Genomic DNA, 26,087 nt, shown 5'->3' on the forward strand with positions numbered 1-26,087 from the left:
CAAAGGGAAAGAAAAATTTCTAGGAAACTTGAGCCAATCTGATTAGCCCTGCTTTTCCACTGAGGTCAGCTCAGAGGCCTTGCTGTGCTGGGATTGCGTGTGCAGGACCCTCGGCCTGTCCTCCGGGAAGGCCCCTGCTCCAGACAGAAGCCCTTGCTGTGGGGTCTGCACAGGCACTGCTCTTGGGCCAGCGACACGCAGTGTCACCTCGCCTGAGCTGATGGCTGCATCGCCCCACTTCCTGCTTCGATGGTGAAATACCTGTGCCGAAGTCTGCACCACGTGGTGGCAGGCCTTGCTGACACACAAGCTAATAAGTAATTAAACTGAACCCCTGGCCAAGGTCAGAGCTATGGAGACCACAGGATTCCAAGGCTTCTGTTTGCCGTTCCTTTCCAGCATTTCTAGTGGCAAATGAACTTTTGGCCAGCTTCAGCCTCTGACGCTTCCAATTCCCACCCATCAAAATGCCACTTTCTAAGCTCTTCCTTCCTGCAAGACTTCCCTGGTTCCTGCAGGCCACAAGGACTCGCCTCCTGGAGAAGCCTTCTGCTCACGCTTTAAAGATTATGTGCTGCTTGGGGCTGGGGATTTAGCTCAGCGGCATAAGCGCCTGCCTTGCAAGCAGGCAGTCGTGAGTTCGATCCCCGGTACTGATAAAAAATAAATAAATAAATAAATAAATAAATAAATGGAAAAAGACAAAAAAAAAAAAAAAAAGCGTAAAGATTATGTGCTGGGCCCACTGTGCCAGCTGCATGAGGGTGTTAGCGGGGGACAATGGCCTAAGCACCAGCCAAGTCCTCAGCCTTGTGGCCTGGCTTCCAGAATGTAAACTGAGGGTGCAGCTGATGGGCACGGGGCACGGAGAGGAGATGAGCAGCGGCTGAGACGCGTCATAAAGGCAGAAGGCTGTAAGACAGGAGGGGGTCTCACTCTGGAGTCCAGGCTGGCCTCAGACTTGCAGCAGTCTCCTGCTTCAGCCTGCAGAGTGCTGGGTTTGCAGGTGTGCTACACTATGCCCAGCTTCAATTTCTTTTTGATTTAAAGAAAAGTTGAGCAGATGCTGCGCTGAGGAACCCTGGGCTGCTTCTCTACCTCTTTGGAGTGATTAAAGAGCCGGTCCTGTGCCCCCTTGCAGATGCTGGGCAGCACAGACTGAGTGGCTCCTACATGCACACTGTGGAGAAGGACAAGCAGCTCTTTGTGCCACGTGGCAGGGCAGTGTGTGGATAGTCACAGCTGAGCTAAGCGCAGGGACACCAAGAAGACAGGTGGCACAGAGGAAGGTCAGATCCCGACCTGTGCTCAGTGCGCCCCAACCCAAAGGCTGCGCCGACCAGGGAGGGGTGGGGAGAGGAGCATGGTGACAGGCACTTCAGGTGACCCCAAGGCATCTCCTGGCTCCGCTAGCAGCCTGCAGCAGGAGGGACAGGGTCACTGCTATGATTATTACACTGCCTTAATCTCAGCAGACCAGAGCAGGAGTGCTGAGGCCAGGAGTTCGAGACCGGCCTGACCCACATGGTGAGACCCTGTCTCAAAAGACCCCAAACCTACGAACATGAAACTTCCACCTTCCTGCCTCAACCTCCCCTAAGGGCTAAGGTTACAGATATGCATCACTGTACCTAGCGCTACTTTTCCCTGGTTTGGACTTGAGTTTTTGGCAACCTCTAAGAGCCCAGACTGTCCGCCAGCTTTCTGCACCACAGTGGTGCGAGACAACACCTAGGGTGTGGATCACAGCCCACGGGAAGGAATTAGGGCTCCACCGCTGAGGAGCTGGGAGCTGCCTAGTGTACCCGAGGCACTGAGTCACCCTGGGATGCACACACAGACACACACACACACACACACACACACACACACACACACACACACACATGCACAGAGCCACTTGTGTCACGGGTCTGCTGGCAGCCGGGCAGCTTCCCAGCCCTCACCTTGGTCTTCCCCAGCTGCCACTCGCTGCTGGAGGCATCGTAGAGCTGCAGCAGCGCCGCGCACCTCCCACGCACGTCCTCGGGCAGGGCCAGGTTCCTCGTCAGCACCTTGTACCTGTAGCGTGAGACCACCAAGTCAGCCTCCGCTGGGGTTCCTGCATCCGCCCCGCCCCTTGGACGAGCAGGGACCCACGCAGCGCTCGCCTTTTGTAGAAGTCCTGGAAAGGCCTCCGGATGGCATAGCCCGCCTTGCGAATGCGCACAGTCTCCAGCATCCCTGAGTAGCGCAGCTGGTTCAGGACGACGGCCTGGTCAAAGTGGTCCGGCATCTGCAGCGGGCGACAGGAGTAGATAAGGCTGCCAGGTGTGGTGGCAGACACCTGTGGTCCTACTCACAGGGAGGCTGAGGCAGGAAGATCGCAAGTTTGACCCTAGCAAGATGCTGTCTCAAGGCAAAAAAGCGACACAGGGCCTGTCTCTCAGTGTGAAGGCGACGGTTCAATCCCCAATACAAAAGAAAAAAAGAATAAAAGTGGAAAAAATTCTCAACAAAACACAAACTACAGGCTAGAGAGTGAGCCCCGGAGGGCCCATGTCACCCTGTTTTAAGAACTGTGACCCTACCCAGTCCTGCCCCATGCAGAGCCTACCTGGCCCACCCATGATATTTCTGGAAGAAATCCCAGTGTTCATAACATCCTTTCAGTAAGTATTTTAGTACGGATCATATCTGATACAACTGTAATACCATTCTTGAAAGAAACTATTAATGCCTAAAGGGAAATATCTATATTCCAACACTGTACAGTCTCACAAATAGCATAAACACATCAACATTTTAGAAAATCATTTTCAAAGAATTGTGTCATAAAAATGCCACTGTATTTTGCTTTTTCAATGTCATTTTAAAATGCATTTTAAGCTAAATAATACAGTAATTGGTAAAGAGAACACACACACCACACAGCAATGGGTGGTGAAGAGAGGGAACAAAAAGACAAAGAGAATTTAAATTTGCCTAAGTTCTAGTCAAACACCCCACTGATGGAGAGCAAGCCCAAGGACACGGAAATCGAAGACAGGAGGAAATCGAACTGAGACCTGGCTTCCGCCACTCACCGTCTGGTCTGCCCAGTTGCTTATGCTGTCCAACAACACTTTTTCAGGGGAAAGGTAAAAAAAAGTGGGTAATTTCCCATGTCCAGCTCTTTGGATGGTGACCCACTTTCTAATCCAACCACTGACTGCCTTTCATTATCATGTTTTGTTATTCCACAAACCCAATTAGGGGGCTGAGCAGCAGCACAACAGGATGCAAACGTGTAAATCTACAAAAAACGCAAGGGGCCCTTCAAAAACACAGCAGGTCACGAATTCAAAATCGGGCTCACAGTTGTGTTTTTTCCTACTTTCTAAACTGTCAAAAAAAGTTCAAGAACGCTCTGCAGATCTCAGAGCAGCCACTGTCTCTGAGATGGACTCCTCAAAACCTCTCACACCAACACTGTGGTCCCATGGTCTTTACCTAGCAGCATTATAACTGAGCAGCGGATTGAGGCCAACAGCCCAAGAAATGTGTGGCTTCTGATTTTGGTCTTGATTAGCTGAACCACCTTAGAAAAGCAAGAAATGTGGGGGCTGGGGATTTAGCTCAGGGACATAAGCACCTGCCTTGCAAGCAGGCGATCATGAGTTCAATGCCCGGTGCCAATAAAAATGAAAAAAGACAAAAAAAAAAAAAAAAAAAAAAAAAGAAAAAGCAAGAAATGCGTAAAAACAAAATGGAGCCAAGAAGCCCCTTGGTGCATCTTCAGGTCACTTCCTTTGTAAAGACCAAGGGGGTATGGCCAGTGCTAACTGTCCTGCACCTATCTGATGACATGCTGCTGGAGTGTTTATCTGGGACTCATCTGCCTGTGAGCCCTCTACCAGCAGGACACAGTGAAAATCCGAAAGTCTCCCCATTCTATTCATAATAACAGCAGAAACCCATCCATTGTGAAGCTAAAGATACCAACACAAAATACCCCTCCCCTCTCAGCTTTTGCTGCTGAGATCCCTGCTTCTGGCCCCTCTGTGCAGTCTCCATCTGCCGAGTCCATGCAGTCCCAGGGCCCAGCACCAGAGTTATTCAAACTCTCCGAAAGACAGGTCAGGGCAGAGTTTGTGACACTCACCATTTTCCCCGCTGTCCAAAGGATTCCCTGAGGCTCTTGGGCCAAAATGCACATGGAAAACAACTGCTACCCTGACCTTTTCCCTACCGTAAAGCCAGGAACAATAATGAACACCATTCCTGAGCTTTAAAAAGTGCCCGGTCGCCATGGCAACGCCTGGGGGCTAATTAGTGTGGTGTGGTTGCGGGGTTGGATACAGCCAAACGAGGGGGTGATGGGGGGGCGCTGGGAACGGCCATTAGTGCTGGATCCCCCGCCTTTTTGCCACTGCCCCTTCCCAGTAACCCACTCGGGGAGGCGGATCTCTGGGCCCATGGTTACCCTGGGCAACGCGCCCCGCAGTCACGAGGGGGCGAGCCCAGCTTTCCATTGGTGGCCCTCTCTTGGGGCAGCTTCCTCTTCTGGTGAATTTAACTTTCAAAGATGTCACAGCTGGAGGTGGCCCAGGGAGCAACCTAAAGGCATTTTGCCTTTCAAAACTCTGCTCCTACGCTCCAATCTGGATTGGTAAACGCAATTCCCCTAGTGCTGGAGTTTGCTCCTACAAAGGCTGCCCGCGGGGAGCTCAGCCAGGTTTTGATAGTGACAAATAAGTTCAAATTTGGAAGGAACAGCTCAAATGTGTGCAATTAGCGTCCCAGCTGGATCTGTGTAGTGACTAGCTATTACACACCTACTATGTGCAAGGCTTTGTGATTCACGTTCAGGAAAGACCAAAAGCTGGGGGCGGATCTGGTTTCCCAGGGTCCTGGGGTTCAGGAGGGTGCCAGCTTCGTCCACCAGCACACTACTCAGAGCCAGCGCAAGCCTAGTATCCTGCCAGCCTGCAGATGAGGCTCCCCAGGAAGGCAGTAGAGAGAAACACATCCGAGGGAAGCAGGCGGTGCGTGAAACCCAACCAACAAGAGCTCTCATCCGCACACAGTGTTTTGTCAAGTGCCGAGAGCAAAGGCTGGAACCTAGCAGGTCCCCTGTTTTCATTTGTTGCACAGACACGTGATTAACCGTGGTGGGGTGTGGAGGCGCACACCTGTCATCTCAGCACTCAGGAGGCTGAAGCAGGAGGTTCCCCACTAGTCCGAGGCCGATCTGAACTATATCATATGAGACCCTGACTAAAAAAAGGGGGGGGGGTTTAATGTAAAAGGACCTGAAAGGGCAAATTCAGCCTTGGTTGTTAAAAGGCAACCCAAGAGAAGGGCGTTCCCTACAGGGAAAACATTAATAAAAGGTGGCGGCCCTGGGCTGCAGGTGACACTGGGTTCCAGCTGCTGGTCATGGTCCAGAGGAAGAAACCACTTGGTCAGACAAGGGCCCCTTGTCATCAGCAAGAACCTGCAAGGAGATGGTCACCACCAGAGGACTGCCAGGTCTAGGAAGGACAGCTCAGGCCCATGGTGCCTGGGCGTCTTCGTACTGGCCAGCATGAGAACAGGATGCACCGAAAGGATGGCATGGTCTCAGGTGACAGAGGAACCATGACCTTGCATACAGCAGACACCTGCTTAGCGCTTCCTGCTGTGGGGTGGGGGTGGGGATGGGGAGAGAGCCCCCCAAAAGGCAGTGAGGGGACTGGAGTACCCTAAAAGAAGGTGACAACCACACAGCACAGCATCTTTTAGGACTTTTCAGAGTAATTCTTGCAAGGAATAGGTGCAGGAGGTTCTTCCAGGAAGACAGAACAGAAAGTCAGAGGAGCGGGACCAGAGGACACAGCAAGAAGGTCCCTGAAAAGTGCAGACAACCCGAGTGCGACCACTAGAGGAGAGAACTGACTCCAGGATTTCCCAGAGACATCGAAAGTCTTGGGTACGAACGACCCCCACATAAAATGGCTTGGTAGGGGCCTGGTACGGCGGTGCATGCTGTAATCCTTGCAGTCCGTGGGGCTGAGCCAGGAAGGGTGCAGCTGGGAATGCAGCTCAGTGTGAAGGTTCGGGTTCAGTCCTCAGTAAACACACAAGCATGTGTGCACAGGCTTAGTGGGACCGGGGGTGTAGTTCAGTGGTTGAGCGCCTGCCCCAAATTCACGAAGCCCTGGGTTTCGTCCCAAGTGGTGGTGGGGGTAAAAAGCAGTCATATCTGTGCACATTTCCCTCCATGCGGGGCAATCAGTTACTGTACTGAACTCATGGGATTACGGACAAGAAAGAAGCCCACACACATTTGGTGCAGACACAGTTTCAGTGCACAGGGCATCGAGCCCGGGCATGAGGACACTGGGGCGCCGTGCTCCGGCAGTGGAGGACGGGAGGTCAAAAGCAGTGGCACTGACACATGCTATGAGACTCTCAAGGGCGAGGAGCCGGTCACAGAGGCTGCGAGGAGTCCACTGGTGAATGCTGAGAGCAGCAAATACACAGAAGTAGATGCTCACCTGATGGCTGCCCCAGGTTACGGGGGTGAGGGCTGAGGACCCCAGCAGGATCCTCTAGAGCCATGGGTTTCTTTCTGAGATGAACAGCATGCTCCGGATCGTATCGGCTACGCTGACGACTATAGACTTGTGACTACTGTAAAACCCACTGAGCTGTACATTAAACTGAGTCCCCGTGGATTCCCTCTGGGGGATATGTCAGCATGAAACAGAGGCTGACTCGAGGCATTTAAAATGACCAGGAAGGGACTAGGCAAGAAGAGGGGCCCCAAATGAAACATACTTAGTTTAGCAGTGGGGCGTAGTAATGCACACCTGCAATCCCAGCACTCTGGGAGGCTGAGGCAGGAGAATACAAATTTGGGCCCAGCTCGGGCAATTTAGCAACTTATGAGAACCTGTTTAAAAAAAAAAAAATCAATAAAGGGCTGGGGACCGTAGTGCAGGGCCTGGGTTTAATCCTCAGGATGCCCTCCCCCAGTGTATCCAGTTTTAACCTGCCCTTGGGTGAGTTAATCAGAACGAATACAATGAGAAAAATCTTTGCCCTCACAGTCTGAAATATAAGAACGCATGCAGACTGCCACCTAAACAAAAGCAAATCATGAGTAACAACTGGCTAAACACTAACAAAATCAACTGGGCAAGCCTGGTTTCTGCCGCTTAAAACTTAAGTAAAGAGCAACCCAGGTGCTGGGAGCTAGAGACACACTAGGGCCAGGGAGGCAGCCTTCCAGGAAGCCAGCCACGTGTGCATAGGGAACCCCGAGCCTGAGTGCCCGCCGGGCTCTCCGCAGTTTGTAAATGCTGCAGGAAAACTGCAGGCAGCAGGACGTCCACTTTCAGTGCGAGGAGAGGCCAGGTGCACTGATTAAAGACCGGAAGGGCCAGCTGTGGACGTGTGAGGTTCCCTCTCTTCCACGGGGCGCAGAATCGTAGATGCCAAGCCAGGGGCCCTGAAAGGCACAGGCGTCCTGAGGAGGCACTAGAGGGCGAGACAGGCTCAGGCAATGATGGGAAACCCAACCTCTCTGCAAGGCAGGGGCTCAAGACGCCCACACACTGTGCCCGGCACCCACTCTCTGTTCTCAGCCACAGCCTGGCCCAGTGCGGGGTCCAGGGCAGCTTTGAAAAACTTAATTTGAAGGAAATAAATGATTCTTGAGAGGAAACGATATGTTTGATCTGCCTATAAGTTTATAAACTTATAGCCGACTCACTATGATTAACTTATGGTCCATCTCTGCCAAAGAAAAATCAAGGCAGCGTGAAATAAACTTGGTGATCAAAAGAGAAAAATGAGCTTCTCATAGTGACCCATGCCTATAATCCCAGTACTCCGGAAGCTGTGGCAGGAGAATTCCTGCAAGTTTGATGCCAGCCTGAGCTACATACAGGGAGCTTAAGGCCAGCCTGGACCACACAGCAAGACCTTCTTTGGGGGGTCGGGGGTGATTGTCTGTCTGTGCCTCGGCTAACAGGAAGCTCAAGGCTGTGCTTGTCAATGACAGGACCTGTCACTAAACAGATGACTGGTTTTCCTTTAATCTTTGAATGATTTCTTTAAGATGTCTCGAGTCCTTTAAAAAGCAAAAATAACCATGAAATGAATAAAAACATTAATTTTTTAAAAAAGAAAAATTCTCTTATGGTATCCTCCAAGATCTGCTGTTCATTTATTCCTCAACCCTTCAACTTTAATTTCAGATTCTGTCATTTCAAGGAAACTTTCCCGTCCTTCAGTTATGAGCTGACAGCTGCACGGGAAGGACTCCAGGTCTGTGCTCAGCAGCCTGCAGGAGCCAGGGCTGTCTGTCCCTGTGTCGTGCAGAAGCGGGGCACAGCATCAGCCTTCAAGCCCCACAAATCAGAGTCAGAATCACTGAGCGTGAGTGCTGCATTCACAGTGATTTAATTTTGCTGAAATCCAGCAATCAGACCGGGCTGCAGCTCAGCGGCAGGCAGAGCGCTTGCCTAGCACTTACAAGGCCGTGTGTTATCACCGAAAACAGAACAAAGTTAGGGAACTAAACCCGAAAGGACGCTGCGAATCTGAAAACCAGCGGTGTACGTCAATCAAAGTTGCACAAAATGGAGCTGGCTGTGGTAACGCACACCTGTCATCTGAGGCTGAGGCAGGAAGGTCACCCAGCCTGGGTTACATAGAAACCCTGCCTCTGAAAAGCCCAACTCTGAGATTTCCCTCCATAAGACATCTCTCAGGGGGATGAAAACCTTAGGGGAAAGGTAAACATGGAATCTAGGCAGAGAATGTGCTCTGTATTAATGTTCCTGGCAGATTCTCATCGTCGTCTGGAAACACACATGGTCCTGAAGATAGCAGCCCCCAAAAGGACCTTAGGAACCAATCTGGTGTGATTAGTACAAAAAAGTCAGCATTTTAGCTGGGTGATGTGGTACTCATACATAGTCCACTTATTGATGAGGCAGAGGCAGAAGGATTCCTCAAACCCAGGAATTGAGGGCTAGCTCGAGCAACATTTCAAGACCCTATCTCAAAAAAAAAAATCAGGGATTCAGCTCAGTGGCACAGTGCCTGCCTGCAAGCACAAGGTTAGGAGATCCATTCCCGGTACAAAAAAACAAAAAAAAGACAAAACAAAAAATACCCCCCCCCAAAAATCCACAATTTTAAGGGCCAAGCCACAAAGATTAGAAACTGGTTCACTATACTGAGTCCCCCAGATATCAGTACACAGGAAAGAAATGAAACAAAATAAACCTTTTGCAAAGTGAACAGCAAATGCCTGCTTTGCACACCTGACCCCAGTTACTCCGGTCTACCCTGCCAGGAAGCCTGGAAGCCCCCCGACTCTGCACCTCAATTTTGATGGCAGACGAGTGTCCCTGTGTCCTCAGACCCATGGTGGCTTCGCCCAGGCTCCTCCCTCCCACTCAGGCACTGCCAAGGGACCTAGGAGACAGCACAGGGACCACGTACTTGGAGACTGACAGAGGGACCCACGAAGGGCACCCGCCTCCCACAACACCCTTAGTGATGACTGCCGCTACTTTACCAACAAGTGGAAAAGTAAATGTGAATTATTTCATTACACCGATGCGCATTAAAAGCTCTTTCCCAGTCTGAGCCACTGCAGGAGGAGGCACAGGGGTGCCCACAGGGCACAGCCAGCCATGTGGCCCGACTGGAGATCGCAGGCACCAGGGATCCAGCTTGTTCTGATCAAAAATAGCAGCGAGTCCCGACCTGCCCACAGAAAGCCACATGCAGGACCCACGTGAGACACTGACAGGTGGCCTCTTGTGCTAGCTTCAAAAGCAAGCTCTTAAAACTGTCTTTTCACACTCCCCACACCACAGGGGTAGACTTGATGTGTGTGACACTCTCCTTCACATAGTTTTCAGCGAGTCCAACGAGTCCAACGTGTGAAATACATTAGCATTACTTACTCACATATCAGGTCTGCAACCAAGGGACTCACTACACAGCCCATAGCTACACAGCCCATAGCTTGCTCACCAGAAAACACGGTAATTAGTGTAAAGAGCCTGCATGTGATTCTTTGATAAGCAGATCAGAGACAGAGAGACAGAGAGACAGAGAGAGTGAGACAGAGACAGAGTCAGAGAGAGAGGAGATCCTGCAATTAACCTCGCAGACAGCATTTAACAGAGAAGATAGATTTGTGTTTCATTCTCCTCATGAGATCTGTTCTCTACCCCAGGCAACTTAAAAGACAAACCAGCAAGCCTTACCTTTTGATAATTCATCTTCAACTTAAGCAGAAGAGACTTCCACAAGAACTTAGTGTAAGTCAATTACGTTACACTAATAAAACACATAACCAGCCGGCCCCACAGCAGACTGCGAAAGTCTCACTAACCCACAAGGAGCACCCTGCAAAGAATCACAATCTTCTTATTTGCTTTCTTTGCTACATCAAGCCCTCCAGCTCGGAGCACATCGGATAAGAAGTTGATCATGCTTTGAACCTCATTCAACAGCAGGTTGCTAAAGCAGCAATATAATTTCCCTGACCTTGAAGCCGGCAGTAAACAAAAGCCAATTAAGCCCGAGACAAAGGTTCTTTGTACTTACGTTGGTCATTGCAGTGCGGGGCTGTTAAACATTCTACACAGCTGCAGCTGCTGGCTAGTTTTCACATTTTGCAAAAAGAGCAGAAGGCGGACTTTCCTTGTGGAAAAGCCAGCCCCGCAACTCCCCAGGTGAGAACAGGAAGCTAAGCGGTTCCATGACTTGCAAAAGTGGGGCTGTGAGAGTCAGTCCTGGAGGTCAGGTTACAGGGTATGGAAATTTCTCACCGCCAAGGACAGCCCTCAAGCCACACCCCTGCAGCAGGGCCTCGGAGGGTGAGCAGCCTGGCAGCCAGACACCAGGCTCGGTTCAAGTTGGGAGCTGGTGGGGCGCTTCGGGGGGAGGGGGGCATCAGCCCTGATGCCTGATGGGAAACACACACCATGCGCGCACACACAACACACACAAAGCACAAACTTTCCTAAGGTACAGTCTTGCCCCACCGCACCCCAGCTCAAGATCGCCCAGCACATGCCAAGTTCAAAGAAGGGCCTGGGTGTCAGGAAATCCAAGCTCCTAAAATAGGGCTCCCGTGTGCCTTTCCTTCAAATGCACAGACCCTACACTTTAGGCCAATCATACATAATTCTGGATGTTTCTGGATTATTGTGCTCACTTCCGGTCTCCAGCCTGAAGCTGGCTCCTGCTAACTCTTGCTGTTCTGTCTGATAATCTTTGGGTGTCCCACGACTGCTTCTTCCCCATCAGACTGTCCTTCACACCTGGCGTGGTGCCACCCGCCACCTTCTCCCCCCTGGGCTCCCAGCACACACTGTCCTTGCCTGGTGGAGCTACCATGACTCACACTTTTCTCCACTTTGTGCCACTTTGGGAACCCATGAGACATGTCCATGTGACCCCCCATCAGAGGCCTTTCTTTGAGAAGAGCTGAGCTGCATGAAGTTTTGAGCTGCCTGGCACAGGGATCGACACACCAGCTACACCCTGGCTGGTGTACTACATGCGTAAAGCTGCGGTTTTGTTTATGGGTACTTCTAATAGATTTGCTTACATTCAACAGATTTTTTGCCTCTAACAGATTTTCAAGAAATGAAAATGTTCTTCACTGTTTAAAAAGTCTGTGAATCTATACAACTATAGTCCACTAAATTACAACAACTAAATTACAACAAATGAGAAAAGGTAATTAAATGGAGAAAGTTTTCTCAGTAAACGGTTGTGGAATAACTGGATTATCAATAAGAAACATACAATCTAGATACAGATATGAATTTTATAAACTTTTAACTTCAAAAGGGTCATAGACTTGTATGTGTAACAAAAACACAAAGCTACAAAAATACTAGAAGAAAACAAAGAAGATAATCTCAGGTGACCCTGGATTTGATGACAAGTTAGACATAATACCAAAAGATGAGCTAATAAATTTAATTTCATTAAAATTAAAACTTTCCCACTAAGATACTGTTAAGATAATGCAAACACACAGAGACTTGAAAACAGTTGAAAAACATTTATCTTTTCAAAAAGAGCGTATCAGAGATGTGTTTAAAAAAAGAAGACATTGCACCAAAGAGAATATATATAGAGCTGCCATTAGGGAATCACCTGTCACGGGAGAATGACAAACAGAAACACTAAGGGATCACTACCACTACCAATCTATTAAAACCATTAAAATCCAGGAAACTGAGGCCAGATGCTGGGAAGATGCACAGCAACGGAACTCTTGCACAGCTTAGAGCTGCAGGGCTGTGTATTTGGACATTCAGTCTGGAAGACAAGTTTCTGACAGAGCTCAACAGTCTTACACAAGAGCAACTGCACTCACATTCACCCGGCTGAGCCAGACGGTTCCAGCCAATTCATTCATAACTGCTGAAAACTGGAAGCGATCAATTCGTCTTTCAATATGAAGTTAGGCAAAACCCCCTACAAGCAACCACACAAAGGCACTGATTCACAGTTTTAAAAATGATGGTGCTATCAGGCCACAGAAAGTCACGGAGGGTCCTCCCGCACACATCTGAAGTAGCCGTGTACAATGGAGCCCAGGGTTACCCAGCAAAGACGGAGAGTAGAAAGGTCAGTGGTTGCCAGGGATAAACAGGCCAGCGCAGGGCTTCTGGGTAATGAAAGACCCGGTGGACCCACGGCACTGTTTGTTAAACCCCAGCCCTTTACAGCACAGGGTAAATCTGGGCTGAAACCGAGAGATACAACAGCACCCATCCTAAGAGAATCAAAGCGTATTAGAGCTGTGCAAACCAGCCTCACTGAAAGGCGGGTGCGGGGCTGTTTGGACACTGAACTTCTATGAGAAGATGCTGGACCAGGCTGTCACCCTTGTATCCCCAGCAGTGCGGCCCGCCCCATACACACATGAAGCCTGAGTGCTGGGACAGCATCCCACACCTTCGGGGCTCCCGGGATGAGGCTGCTGTGGGAAAATCTAAGTGAAACCAACTCTGCCCAACAAATCTGATTTACTTTCACATAAAACAGCTGAGACTCTCAGGGTCTCAGAGCCGGCTCGGGACCCTGAGACCCTGAGACTTGTAGGGTCTGTTATTTTTGGGGTCCCTGCACAGCAGCTCAGCGCCCAGTTTTTTCCCTCAGTTACCCACAGGATGTGGCTGCTTCTATGGGAGACAGCTCGCAGCAGAATGGGGTGAAGACTTCTTCAGGTGAGGGTTTAATTAGGATGGATGCAAGAGATGCCGGGAGATCACAATGTCTCTTTGTCACCCTTAACTAACAAATCCATGTTGAGCCAAAGAATAAAACGTGTGGTGTGTTTGCGTTTAAGTCAGAACACAGAACTGGCTATCCTGAAGAAATCCTTGCTTAGCACATCTGCTTCTACTGTGTGTATTTAAAAGAATACTTCATTTTTTAAAAAATGCAAATAAAAGCATGGCGCATTTTGCCCCTTGTACCTAAAGAATCCTGAGAAAGTTCCTACACACTCAAGTACCCTACCTTCCACAGCTGCATCTACACCGGCTTTAGGGTGCTGTCACTCATTGCTACTGATAAACCCCAACTGAGAAGCAGCAGACACCCTGTCTGTTGTTTTTTGGAGGCAGGGGATACAGGGAATTGAACTCAGGACCTCATGCTTGCCAGGCAGGCGCTAGGCCCTCAGCTAAATCCCCGCCCGTTCATGTCTTTTTAGTACCAGAATCCCTGCAGATTCCTGCACAGCTCAGTGGACCGCAGAGGTGTCTATGGGACAAGACCAAGAACACAGTGTCCCTATGTGGGTGGCTGCCGCCATCATCTGTGGACGCCTGGCCAAGGGGACCTGCTTCTGTTTGGGTGCAGGACCAGCACACATCGGGGACTCGGCGATGGAGAGGACAGCACTAATGCTGCCGGCAGGAGCGCACAGGCAGCGACACCACCGTGTGCGAAGGTGCCAGCTGAGGACTGTGCTGCCTGTAACACAAGCCATTTGAGGAGTGAGCATCACTGTTGTCCACTCACGGATGCACAGAGAGGGGGATTAAGGTGCTGAGGGTCACAGAGCTCAGGCCAGAGCCAAGATCCACACATCCAGGCAGAGTGACATCCAGCACCCAAGCCTTGAAGTCCCAGGGCTTAGCTGCATGGCAGCTCCTGCAAGGTGGGAGTTAAGGAGGGCAGGGGGGTACCACAGCAGCTCCCCGCATTCATCCTTTAACAATGGAGTTGTTTCCTGGCTCACACTTCCTGAATGAAATCCCTCACAATAGCTCTCTTTGCACTAAACCAAAATAGAAACCCACTTCTAAGGATTAAAACCCAAACCAGCTAATGATGCATTCAGTTAGTGCAGGGCTGGCCAAGTGCAGCCCGAGAGCCACGCCCACTTGCCACCTGCTTGTGTAAATAAAGCTTTATTGGAACACAGCCACACATTGTCTACCGCCGCCTCATGGCACAAGGGCAAAGCCTGAAACACTTCCTACGCTTGCCAGTTATGGGAAAGGCGAAGGCTGGGCGTATGGCTCAGTGCTACAGCCCAGGCTCAGGATGCAGCTGAGGGGAGTGGGGGAGAGGGGGAGACAGGGCGAACAGAAGCCAGGCAAAGGGGGTGCTCCGCTGGTGTAAACTGAGTTGGGCTCTAAAGGTAAGAAAAAAACAAGATCAGAAACTTGTATGAGAGAACAGTAAAATATCTGAATAATTCTGAGACTCTCTCACCTCCTAATATTATATATGTAGATCATCTGATGGAATTAATTTCTTTTCACTTTTAAACGTGGCTACTGGAAATGTTTTCTTTCCGTGGCTCACACTATGTGTCTGCTGGACAGAGCTGCTCTACGAATGAGAGCTCTGCTCCTGTAAGTGGTGGAGAGCAGACTGGAATGGAGGTGTGTGTATCTGTAATCCCAGCTACTCAGGAGGCTGAGGCAGGAGGATCACTAAATTTACCAGCCTGAACAGTTTAGGGAAGCACGGCCTGTGTGAAAGATCTCGACTATAGCCACAGAGGCAGGTGAGGGAGGTCACTGCACAACCATGCAGACTCCTTCTGCCAGATTCTGCTCTCCTGGCTTCCTCCAAGGCTCAGCCACAGGACCCAGTCCTGGCCCCAGAACTAGGCAAAGACCAGGACCAGAGAGGTGGGAGGTGAACCTACACTCGGGCTCCTGGGAAAGATTTTCCTCCCTCATAAAAGAACACCCAGCCCCCGAGCAATCTCTCCTAGCCTTGCACTGATGTTTACTCCACCAATGATGTTTATTCTGACAGAACAAGGAATTGTTTGCTTTATTCCAGTTGCATTCCTAGGCATGATAGTACTCAAAAACAGTATTCCTTGAGAAAACTGGATGATGCTCTTGGAGGATGTGAAGGCAGCAGCTATGGCAGCTACTTTGCAAACATGAGGAATGATGCACAGAAGCAAAGAAAATTCCTGTAATGTGGAGTAATGTGGAGCTTCTAAACAAAGGCTTATTTTTGTTGTTTAATTTTTTTTTTTTGGTGGCAGGAACTGAACTCAGGACCTTGCACTTGTCAGGCAGGCACTGTGCTGCTGAGCTATATCCCTGGCCCCAAATGCTTCTCATTAAATGTGACATTTATATGTACTAACTGCAGGGTCACTGTTCTGCCTAGAGGGTGACTGCAGGGCATCGTGTAAGTGACAAATCTGTGTGGGCTGAGCAGCTGTGGTCCAGTCTGGAGCTGGAACCTGGTTACCCTGGCAAGCCATCTCCACCTGGTCCTCCATCCCTGCTGGGTGCCCACCTCTTACCATGTGCAGGCCATGGGTCCTCGAACCAGGAGGCCCCTGAAAGATGACGGTGCTTCCAGAAGCAGACAGGATGTCTTGCTTCCCTCTGAGGGGCCCAGCAGGGAGGCCTCGCCCTCGGGCAGGGTGCTGGAGGCAGGAAGACAGAAAGAGCGGCCAGGGTCCCTCAGTGTCCCAAGTAGGGGACGTGGGCAGCTGCCTGCCGAGGTATGGAGCGCTCGGGCACAGCGCAGATCTTCGTGATGGGACATCAGTGTCACTGTCAGCCACACCATGTGGCACAGCGAAGCAGGGCAAGGTGACAGTCACCAGGACGTGCCTTCTGCTCCTCGCTTCAAGGTGTCTGACCTCTGGACACACCGCGGACACCAATTCCCTGGAGGGGTGATTTCTTCATATTTTGTTTAAAAAGCAAAAACCTGTGCTGGGTGCGGTGGCAACATCCAGCAAAGTCCCAGCACTTGGGGAAACTGAGGCAGGAGGAACGACATGAGTTTAAAGTCAGCCTGGGCTACACTGAGAGACCCTGACTTAAAAAATAAAATCAAACCAAACCACAAAAGTACAGACAGGGAAACAACGCTACTCAGAGACAAACGTAAAATACCAGATTATGACTGAGGAACCTGGACTGTCCCTTTAAAAGCAAAAAGCAGCAACTCAGAAACCCAGAGCCAAACAAGTCACTAAGTAGAGACGGAACACGAGGAAGGGCACAGCGGGGCAGGATTTGTGTTGGAGCTGACATGGCTTGGGAGTCTCCCCAACACCCCATCCACTGGCTTCCACAGGAGGGGACCAGGTGTGTGCACACCGCAGCTGGGGGTGGCCAAGGTCCCGAGGCACGAGCAGCAGGTGAGAGCAGCGCACAGCGTCCCAGTACCCTCGCTCCAGCTCATTCAGGCACAAATGCAGCCACACACAAGTCACGGGGAAGCAGCCAGCCTGCCATGGCAGCCAGTATCAGTTTAGTATAAATTAGAAACACACCACAAAATACCACACTGAGTGCTTGGACTTGCCAGGCAAGGGGAGGTCAGGTGCTCTCGAAGGCCGAGTTGTTCCCATCTTGGGACCTCTCTTTATGTTGGCCCCAGGCACAGCAGGATCCAGAGGCTCTAGGGATCTGGGAACTTGAGGGTTTAAATCTGACGCACCTCTCTCCAGGCCCACTTAGGAAAGTGTCCCACAGATGAGGCCTGAAACGGGCTTTACCCATAACCCACTATTCTTCTACAAGGATTAGGAGGAAAGAACACTGTTTTGTTTTGGTTTGGTTTGTATACTGGGAATCGAACTCAGGACCTTATGCTTCTATGCTGCTGAGCTATATCCCCGACCTCTTGTTGTATTTTTCGGAGACAGGATTCCTCTTTGTAGCCCAGGCTGACCTTGAAGTTGCTACACAGCCACAGGGTGGCCTCAAACTCATAGCAATTCTCCTGCCTTAGCCTCCCTGGTGCTGGAATTCCAGGTGTGATCACCACCAGGTCAAGCTCAAGAAGGAGTTTTAAACTGCAGGCTCATCGATAAAGCAACTGTTCAAAAAAATCAAAGGGGGCTGGGTCGTGGCTCTGGGGTAGAGCATTTGCCTAGCACATGAGTGGGACATCTTGGGTGCCATTCTTAGCACTGTGAAAACAGGCTTTTTTCCCCAAAAAAAGGGATTTAAGATGGGCATGGTGGTACATGCCTATGATCCACTCTGGGAGGTTGAGGCAGGATAACTTCAGGTCTGAGTCTGGCGAGGACAACTCTGTAAGACCCATCTCAAAATAAAAAATACACGGGGCTGAGGATGTAGCTCAGCACAAAGGCCCTGGGTTCAGTTCCCAGCACTGAGCAAAAGCAAAACAAACCAAAAAAACTCCATCAAGTCCATCTTGCTACACACCTTTGGCAAATGTCTAAAGAATAAACCAGCTTTGACCTCCTGAGAACCACACCTCATCTTCAGGGAAGACTGCTTTATTCACTAGGCAAAACATGAGCAAAAACCAACTTGTTCTTGTGAATTATGGGAGCCTTCCACTGCTGGGGAAGATGGTGAATGTCTATAATCCCAGCACTTGAGAGGCTGAGGCAGGAGCACTGCTCTGAGTTCAAGTCAGCCTGGACCCTCAAAAAAAAAAAAAAAAAACAACATCTCTAAAAACAAACAGAAATTCCACACCTTGTGCTGTCAGCCCCAGAAGATGTGGAAAAACAGGACTGGGTTAAACAGCTCTGGATTCACAGGCCAGTGGGGGGCAGGGACAGGCCTGGGATGGAGATGAAATTCTGTGATTTCTCAACATATCCACAAGACCAAGCTACAGTGTATGGAGACACTACCAGGACATATCCAGAGCTGAGGATCCTCTACAAGTCTCCTAGGAGCCAGGCAGGGAGGTACAGGACTGTAAGCCCAGCACTGGGGAGGCTGAGGCAGGAGGAATGCAACTTCAGGCTCAGTCTGGGCAACCTAGAGGCTTCAGGAGCCCCTGTATTATTAAAAGATTGAAGACAAGGGCGGGGGTGCAGCTCAGTGCACAGGCTGTGGGTCTCCTTCCCAGTATGGAGGTGAGAGTCCGCCCAGGGGTCAACGAATGGGAACAGAAGAAATGTAGACAAGGCCTGTTCAGCAATTCACTTCTGGGTCTCTGCACTAACTGCTCCACACACGGGTCGTTACTGTGTTTGGTCAGTCTCTCTACTGCCCCCTGCAGGACCTACCTGGAGGGGCAGCCAGCGGCCCCCAGCAGCCCCCCGCACCCCGCAGCAATCTGCCTTTCAGCTGTGCAGCAAGCAGCAGGCCAGGCTTCCCGAATGTTCATGTTCCCAGGCCCAGGCGGCCTGTGCCGTGCGGAGCCTCCCAGCAGCGTGCTGGGGCAGGTGGGACGCCTGCAGGCCCGATGAGTCACCAGAACAACCGGCAATTGTGTGGCTGTTAATTTTTTTTTAATTAAGCGTGAGGAGGGCAAGGCTTTCACCCTGTGGACCTCGGCAACGCCCTCCAGGAAGCGCGTCCAGCACGCCCCAGATAGCAGCAGCCTCAAGCAGACAGGCTTCGCACAGGGCCAGCCAGGGGGTGCCAGGGATGCAGGAGTGGGCGGTTTTGTGTCCTTTTGCTCCTTGGGCACCTGGCTGGGAGCCCTAACGGGCCGTAGGACAATCTGAGTCCTATGGATGCAGGACCTCAGGTGATCGTGTGCGAGGTCCCTGTGACACTGGACGCAGAGGCCACCCTGCATGGGCGACAGCAGAGGGACAGAGGATGGAAGAGCCTCCGCAAGGCACGCTGCCCTCCTGCAGGTCCACGGTGAAGGGAACCGCGCTTTTCCTCTGGCTCCGAGCTGCAATAGGGCGCCCTTTCTTTCCCTGATTCTGTCTCTTCCTATTCTGGCTCAGCGACACTTCTTAGTCCTCTCCTTACACACTGTGACAGCTTGATTTCAATGCCCTTCGTTCACTAAGGAAACAGCATCAATGCACATGTCCGAGATTTCATGCTGAAATCAGGGTCCTACACATCCGTGTCCCTCATTTTCCTTTCTATCTGAAGAGCTCTTTTTAAAAAGACCCACTGGGTGTTACCGGGGGCATCTGTTCAGAGAGAGGAGGAGGAAGGTGCTGCAGGGTTTCACTTCTCAGTGGGGCAGTCCAAGGGCACCGCGGCGCACACGTGGGATTCTGCACTCCGCTGTGTCCCGCTGTGAGTGATGCCCCCACCATGCATCCTGGCAGCGCTAACGACCTGCTTTCCCCTTTCAGAGTTTGCCCGAAAACTAGGGCAGCGATCGTGGGAAAGCTGCCGGTCCTGGCTGTGATACAAGGCTGTGTGGCCACAGGCGTGCAGACCTCAGCAGTGTCCAGCAGCCCTTCTAAGACCGGGGGTGCCTCGGACGGCCTAACAGAAGTGATGGGTGAGGCGGGAATCTGTACGTCCACCACGCACGTCACAGTGAAAGGCAATGTTGAAAGCAGCAACAGATGCCGTGATAGAAAGGGACCGTGTGCAGATGCCGTTTTTCTAGGCAGCAAATGGGGGGGCGGTGCCAGGAAATAATCAGCATGGGATGGCCTGTCTGGGGACATAGAGGATGGCGGGGTACTGGTGTGACAGCTTCTAGCAGTGGATAGCAGGACTCCAAAGAGCTCTTGAGCCCCCCAGATGTGAACAGGGCACAGGTGGACAAACCTTCTGATCCCGATACCAAACGAAAGGGTTCGACCAGAGCTGCCTAATCAAGAGGTAGCCGACAGGACGGGGACAGGGACAGGAACAGGGAAGTGTGGGAACTCAGCGATGGACACGGGAATCTAGAGAGCTGGCAGAGATCCTGCTGGTTAGGACACTGAGGCAAGAGCTGCAGGCTTCCGGAGAGGAGGGTACTGCACTCACCAGCCAGGAGCTGCCGGAGCCAGGAGGGGCAGCGTGGGGCAGGGACTGGGGGGCCAGGCAGAGAGGCACTGAGGCAGGTGGGCAGCAGCGTGGACCCCACAGCTTTAGGGTGAGAAGCAGCCAGGCGTGGATGTGCACACTGGTCATCCCAGTGCTCAGGAGGCTGAGGCAGGAAGATGGAACTGATTTCCAGGCCAGCCTGGAACACAGTGAGACCCTGCCTCAAAGAACCAAACCAAACCAAACCAAACCAAATCAAGCCAAAAAGAAGTGAGAAAATGATCGGGGACTTTTAAAGATGTGTTGAGCAATGAGAGACCACTGTTCAAGGATGGAGGGCAGTCAAGACCCTCCCCTCCTCTCTGCAAATTTGCAGTGGGCAAATGACTTTTTTTTGAGACAAAAAAAAAGTTGTTCAGTTGTTCATGTTGTTCAGGCTGGCCTTGAACTTGAAGGGAGCCCCCTGCCTCAGCCTCCAGAGATGACAGGGATGACCGCCACACCCTTTGGAAGGTATATGAGTATATATCTCTCTCTGTGTCTCTTAAAGTAGGCAAAAAGCTGAATAAAAAAGCTGACAATGTCTTACAACCAACGTGCATCATTGGGACTTTTGGCCCAAAGCTCAGCTCAGACTTACAAGGCAGGGCATCAGCAGCAATGTGGCCTTAGGGCGGCTTCCTCCTCAGAGCAGAACTGACTGCACGGCAGAGCACAGTGCTGGGGCCATATGTCCTGCTACACCTCACAGAACTGCACATAAGCGTGATGCAAATAAAAGCGAAGTCATCCAGCTGGAGTCTGCTTTGACCAAGTCTTTGTTCTGAATATTAGGTGTGCATACTACATGCAATTCCTCATTTAGCGACCAATCCGTGTACCACCTGGCCACAGGATCAGAGCGCAGTCCTTAAACAAGGAGTAACCATGGCACTGCAAGTATGTTTCCCCAGTTTCTTGGCCTTTGAGAAGGGCAACTGGCCGTGCACAAAGCACAGCTCATGGTCATAACGACGTGCAGACGTGCATGTCCCAGTCCGTAGACAGACTCCCCAGATCCCAGGAAACAGCATTTGTGCAAATAAATAAGGCGGCATTGTTTGCAACAACAAATAAAGGAAGCAGCAAAAGAATGGAAACCTGACTGTAGCCTATCGCCGGGGATGGGACTCTTTGCCAGGGATGGGACCTGGCAGCGGCACAGGAATTGATCCCAATTTGAAGGGGAATGGGGAAGATCCTGTGAGATGGAAACGGGGCTGTCTTTCCTCCGCAGTGAAAGCATGAGTAATTATAATTTTAAGATATTTAGCTTCTTTCCCCGCTGTGTTACACTCACCATGTCAGTGTGACCTTCATGGGGAAGAGGTGTGGGTACCTGTATCACGGTTGCTGTTCTTTGTTGGACGTGTAGAGGGGCAGCGGGGCACCCAAAGGATCAGCTGTGTGTGTGCGTGTGCACACGCGCAAGAAAACTCAGGGCCCTGAGAACCCCCCACCCCCACCCCCACCCCGGGTCAGAGCCAGCAGCTGAGCAGATGCCCATGAAAATGTTAATTCAGGCTCCTGACGCCAGGAGAACAAAACCGCCCATGGAGGTGACAGACAGGCAGCTGCGGTGGAGTGGCTGGGGAGCCCATCCCACTTGGACGACAGCTGGGAAGTCGGTTGGGAGGAACCAGCAGGGCTGCCTGGGGAGGGCCCAGGCACGGCGGCGCGTGCCAGGTTCAGGAACTGGCACCTCCCAGGTGGGAAGCCTGCTGCCCAAACCAGGGTTGCGTGTAAGCACACCATGTCCCCCTGGTGCCCATCCATGTGCCTTGGCATTAAACCAAATGCAAGCTGGCCGTGGTGATGCAGGTTTGTAACCCTAGCACTTAGGAGGCTGAGGCGGGAAGATTGCTGCCGGCTGGGGTTACATAGTGAGTTCAAGGCCAGCCTGAAACTGCATAGTGCAATCCTGTCTCAACAAAACAAAACAAAACAAAACAAAACAAAACAAAACAAAACAAAGCTCCCCCAAAGTGGCAGATGAGGAAAGAGAAAACCAAGTTTAGAGTTCTGAGTTAGAAATAAGCGGTGATTTTCCTTAGGGGACAAACACACCACCTTTCTCATGGGAGGGTAATAAATTTATGTCAGATCGACGACTCAGGCTAACATTGGTTTTCACTTAAGTTTTTCTACCTGCCTGTCTTTTCTGTTTCAGCCTAAGCACATTCAGCCCAGTAGTCCTCAGCCCCATTATTATTCATTTTTTAAAATGCTGCTGCATTTAGTATTAAAGACACCTTCCCCAACCAGGCAGACTTCCTCGGGGCACATTTAGCAAATGAATGGGGTCTGCTCTGGCCTCCCTCCTGGGGCAGCTGGTGAGATCAGCATTCAGGCACTTTTCACGGAGTTCCTCTCTAGGGACCTCTTTTTGGGGAACAAGGGAACCCCCCCCCCACACACACAAAATGTCCTTCCTGAGGTTTTGCCAGGCTGACTGTAAAATTTCCACATGTGGCTGCAGGTGAGAAACAAGCACATTGTATTCCAGAAGCAACCCCTCAGCTCCTGTAACCTCTCACGTTTCCACACTCACGCAAACCGGCTTACAGTGCAGTCCGGAAAAGGGATTAATTCCTGTGCAGATTTCTACAGTGCAACTCAAAAAGAGATCATTTCCCTTGCCCAGATTTCTGCAAAGCGCTCCAATCTCCACAAATACAAGCATTCAGAGAAACACTGAAATAAGCTCCCACAAAAGCAACCACCACAAATCCCCCCCCACTTCGAGCCATCTCAAATGATCTTTCCTACAGAAGTCGGACTCTGTATTAAAAAATATCGCATTATCTATGCCTTACCTGCTAACTGGATCACAAACCGCATTTTTACAAAGCATTAGTGGTTCAAACTTGTACGAGTAACTAGAACCAGCACTCACCCATTTGTTGGAAAACAAAAACAAAAATCAAAACCACTTCTAGTGCTCGGAGAAGTAGCAAAATCCAGCCCTCTCTGGTTTGATCTCTCCAGTATTTCACGCTACCACGATGACTGCGAAGTCCAGGGAAGTTTTAAGCGGAGCAAGGAAGAGAAAAAGCCCTACCTTGAGTGTCCTTTTTCTCCCTCAGTTTTTGTCCACTGTAAATGGCTGCATCTTTAGCAGTCCGGGCCGCAGCTCAGAGCTGGCAGACACAAAAACGGGCTTTCTTCAGCGCGCTGGTGTTCCCAGCCTTTTATGTGGCCTCTGGGCTGCGCTTGCTAATTCATTCCTGATCCCACTCAAAGGAAGCCCAGCCTGGCCAGGCTGGCGAGACAGTAATCTCTGAGGATCCTTCAGCCTGCAAGAGCAAACTGATGCACTCTCCGGCCAACAAATATGCAAATATATTTAAGGACCAAAGGTAATTTTGAATGATGACCCGGTTTTGTTTTTTTAAATGCCTTCGGCCAGAATCCCTAACTGTGATCTTGGACCAGCTTCCCCCAACAATGCTCCTGCTGGCTCCAGCTTCACTTGGGGCTATTTATCGGGGTCTTTACAGAGTGGCCCGCTCCACGGTTGCCATGACAACTTGGTACACAGGCCTGGGATGACCACCGAAGGGTTTACTGGGAGTTTTTTTTTTTTTTGTCTGGAGAGAAGAATGGGACTCTTAATGCCTCTTTTACTAAGATTTCCTCAAAAGGTAAAGCAGCCTTTTCACAGATCTCCTATATAAATGTTTTCAAAAGTCAAAAGACGAAGCTGGTAAAGGGTGAGGCTGGTGAAGGGTGAGGTGGGTGATGATCGCTGGCAGCTGAAGCTTGGGGCGTCAGGAAATCAGGGCACTTTCCAGTAAAGACGCCAGGAAATGGAACAATCTCTAGAGTCCATCGATGAGCATCTGAACTCCATCACAGTCAAGGAGCTGACAATCTGGACAATTCCAGAAAGCCTTAGCTTTACACCTGCTCTCCTTTCTGCACCCTCCACCCTCCATCTGGGGGCTGAAGCCCACCCAGTCCTTCACACAGTTATAACTCAAACTGCTGTTTCTTTTACTTTGAAATGTAGTCTCACAGCCAGGTAGGCGTGGGGGTGCACGCCTGTAGTCCCAGCACTTGTGAGGCTGAGGCAGGAGGATCACTGCAGGTTTGAAGCCAGCCTGGGCTACAAAATGAGCTCAAAGCTAGCCACGACTGCAAAGCAAGACTCTGTCTCAAAAAGACAAAAAAGAGGGGCTGGGGATTTAGCTCAGCGGCATAAGCACGTGCCTTGCAAGCAGGCAGTCGTGAGTTCAATCCCCGGTACTAATAAAAAAGAAAAAGAAAAAAAAAAAGACAAAAAGAAAAAGGAAAAGGAAAGTGGTCTCATTAAGTCACTAAGTTTCTCAGGCTGGGCTCAAACTAGTGATCTTTCTATCTTAGCATCCCAGAATTAGAATTTTAGGCATATACTACCACACCTGGCTCTCATCCTTTATTTCATGTTTTCTCACAATACTACATCAGTTTTTATTATATGCAATGCTTCATCCTTTGGAGAGCTGATCAGAAATTATCCTTTTATTTATTTAGGTATCGGGGATCACACTCATGGCCTCGTGCTGGCCTGGCAGGCACTTACATGGCTGAGCTAAATCCCTGGCCCTTTCTTATTCTTTAAAATAGTGCTTTACAAATGTTTCTCATGCTATGAACAGATTATGAACATTATAGATTTTGATATATCTTGACAGTACACATCTGTCAAAATGCAAAGTTCTAGAACCACTCAGGAGGCTGGAACCCTGATATGAATGTGTAATGTTGGACCCTGGTGATAATGTAGCAGTCTCCACTCATTAGCTGTAAGAAATGAACTACCTTAAGGCAGGATGTTAATAAAAGAGAGTTGTGTGTGCAGAGGGATTTAATATGGGAACTCTGGACTGCATGTTTAAATTTTCTGTAAATTATCATATTTTCTAAAAAAAAAGTCTATTAAAATTTAAAAACTGAAAAAAACAGCCTGGCCATCTGTAAACCCAGCACCCGGAGGCAGATAGGTTAAGAAGATTGCAAATTGCAGTCCAGCCTGGACAACTTAGCAAGACCCTGTCTCAAAACAAAAAATTTTACCAAGGGAGAGACTGGGAGTGCAGATCCGTGAGAAAGGCCTGAGTTCAATACCCTGTACCACAGAACAATGAAGTAAAAACGTGCATCTCCTAACAACAGGAAGGATTATGGGGAATTTTCTAGAAGCAAACAAAGAAAAAGCAGCTGATGACTTCCGGGTAGATGGTGGAGCTATAAGCAATAACAAATCGGCTTTGCCAAGATTCAGAATCCAAATGCTGGAAAATGACAATCCAGGGAAGAAAAGGAAGCGAAGGTAGAGCCATGGGGCCCAGACAGGATTCCACGGGAAGACTGGAGCCTCCAGAGAAAGCGAAGAGACAGAAGACGACCTGCGAAGGGCCTCCTGCACTCTCTCCCCAGCTCCTGGCCTCAGGAGGACCAGAGGGACAGGGTCGCAGTGAGAGCTGGGACTCCAGAGGCCTTCAGAGAGAAACACAGTGGTCACAGGACCCCTGTGTGCTACAGCAGCTGTGTCAGGCCCAGCACCTGCCTTTTCCCCTGAAGAGAGTGCTATTCCCACAGGGCCACCTGAACTGGGCTCACCACAGCTGCGAAGTAGCTTCCTCTCAGGGCTCCCCGTGTTAACCTCCCACAGTGACTGGGTGAGGGACAGCTCTGGGAGACATCCCTGGTCAGCCCAGCAGGAGTGTTTTAAGCTAAACGACTCGAGGCTCTGCACCCATGAGCAGACACCAGGATGAGCCTGAATCTCAGGGATCTGAAAGCCCCAGTATCAGTACCCCACGATAATCCCTGTGCCTGGACTTTGGTGGCTGTATTCAGTAAGGCAGTGGGCACTCGTGATTCTCTGTCCAC

The 26,087-nt window shown here is 50.5% G+C and overlaps 1 protein-coding gene across 3 annotated transcripts in view; it reads right to left on the reverse strand.

Moving 5' to 3' along the window:
• Myo10 (myosin X) overlaps positions 1 to 26,087 on the reverse strand; it is a 187,998-nt gene that overhangs the window by 34,120 nt on the left and 127,791 nt on the right. For all 3 annotated transcript variants that reach the window (XM_003466728.4, XM_063257998.1, XM_063257997.1), the window contains 2 exons: positions 2,151 to 2,275; positions 1,947 to 2,061 (listed from right to left, as the gene is read on the reverse strand). In XM_003466728.4, the coding sequence (XP_003466776.4) occupies positions 1,947 to 2,061; positions 2,151 to 2,275 (240 nt within the window). The remainder of the gene's footprint in view (positions 1 to 1,946; positions 2,062 to 2,150; positions 2,276 to 26,087) is intronic.

Source organism: Cavia porcellus, unplaced genomic scaffold (genome assembly GCF_034190915.1).
Source record: "Cavia porcellus strain 051 isolate PalLab524CR breed Dunkin Hartley unplaced genomic scaffold, mCavPor4.1 scaffold_11, whole genome shotgun sequence".
NCBI classification, from domain to species: Eukaryota; Metazoa; Chordata; class Mammalia; order Rodentia; family Caviidae; genus Cavia; species Cavia porcellus.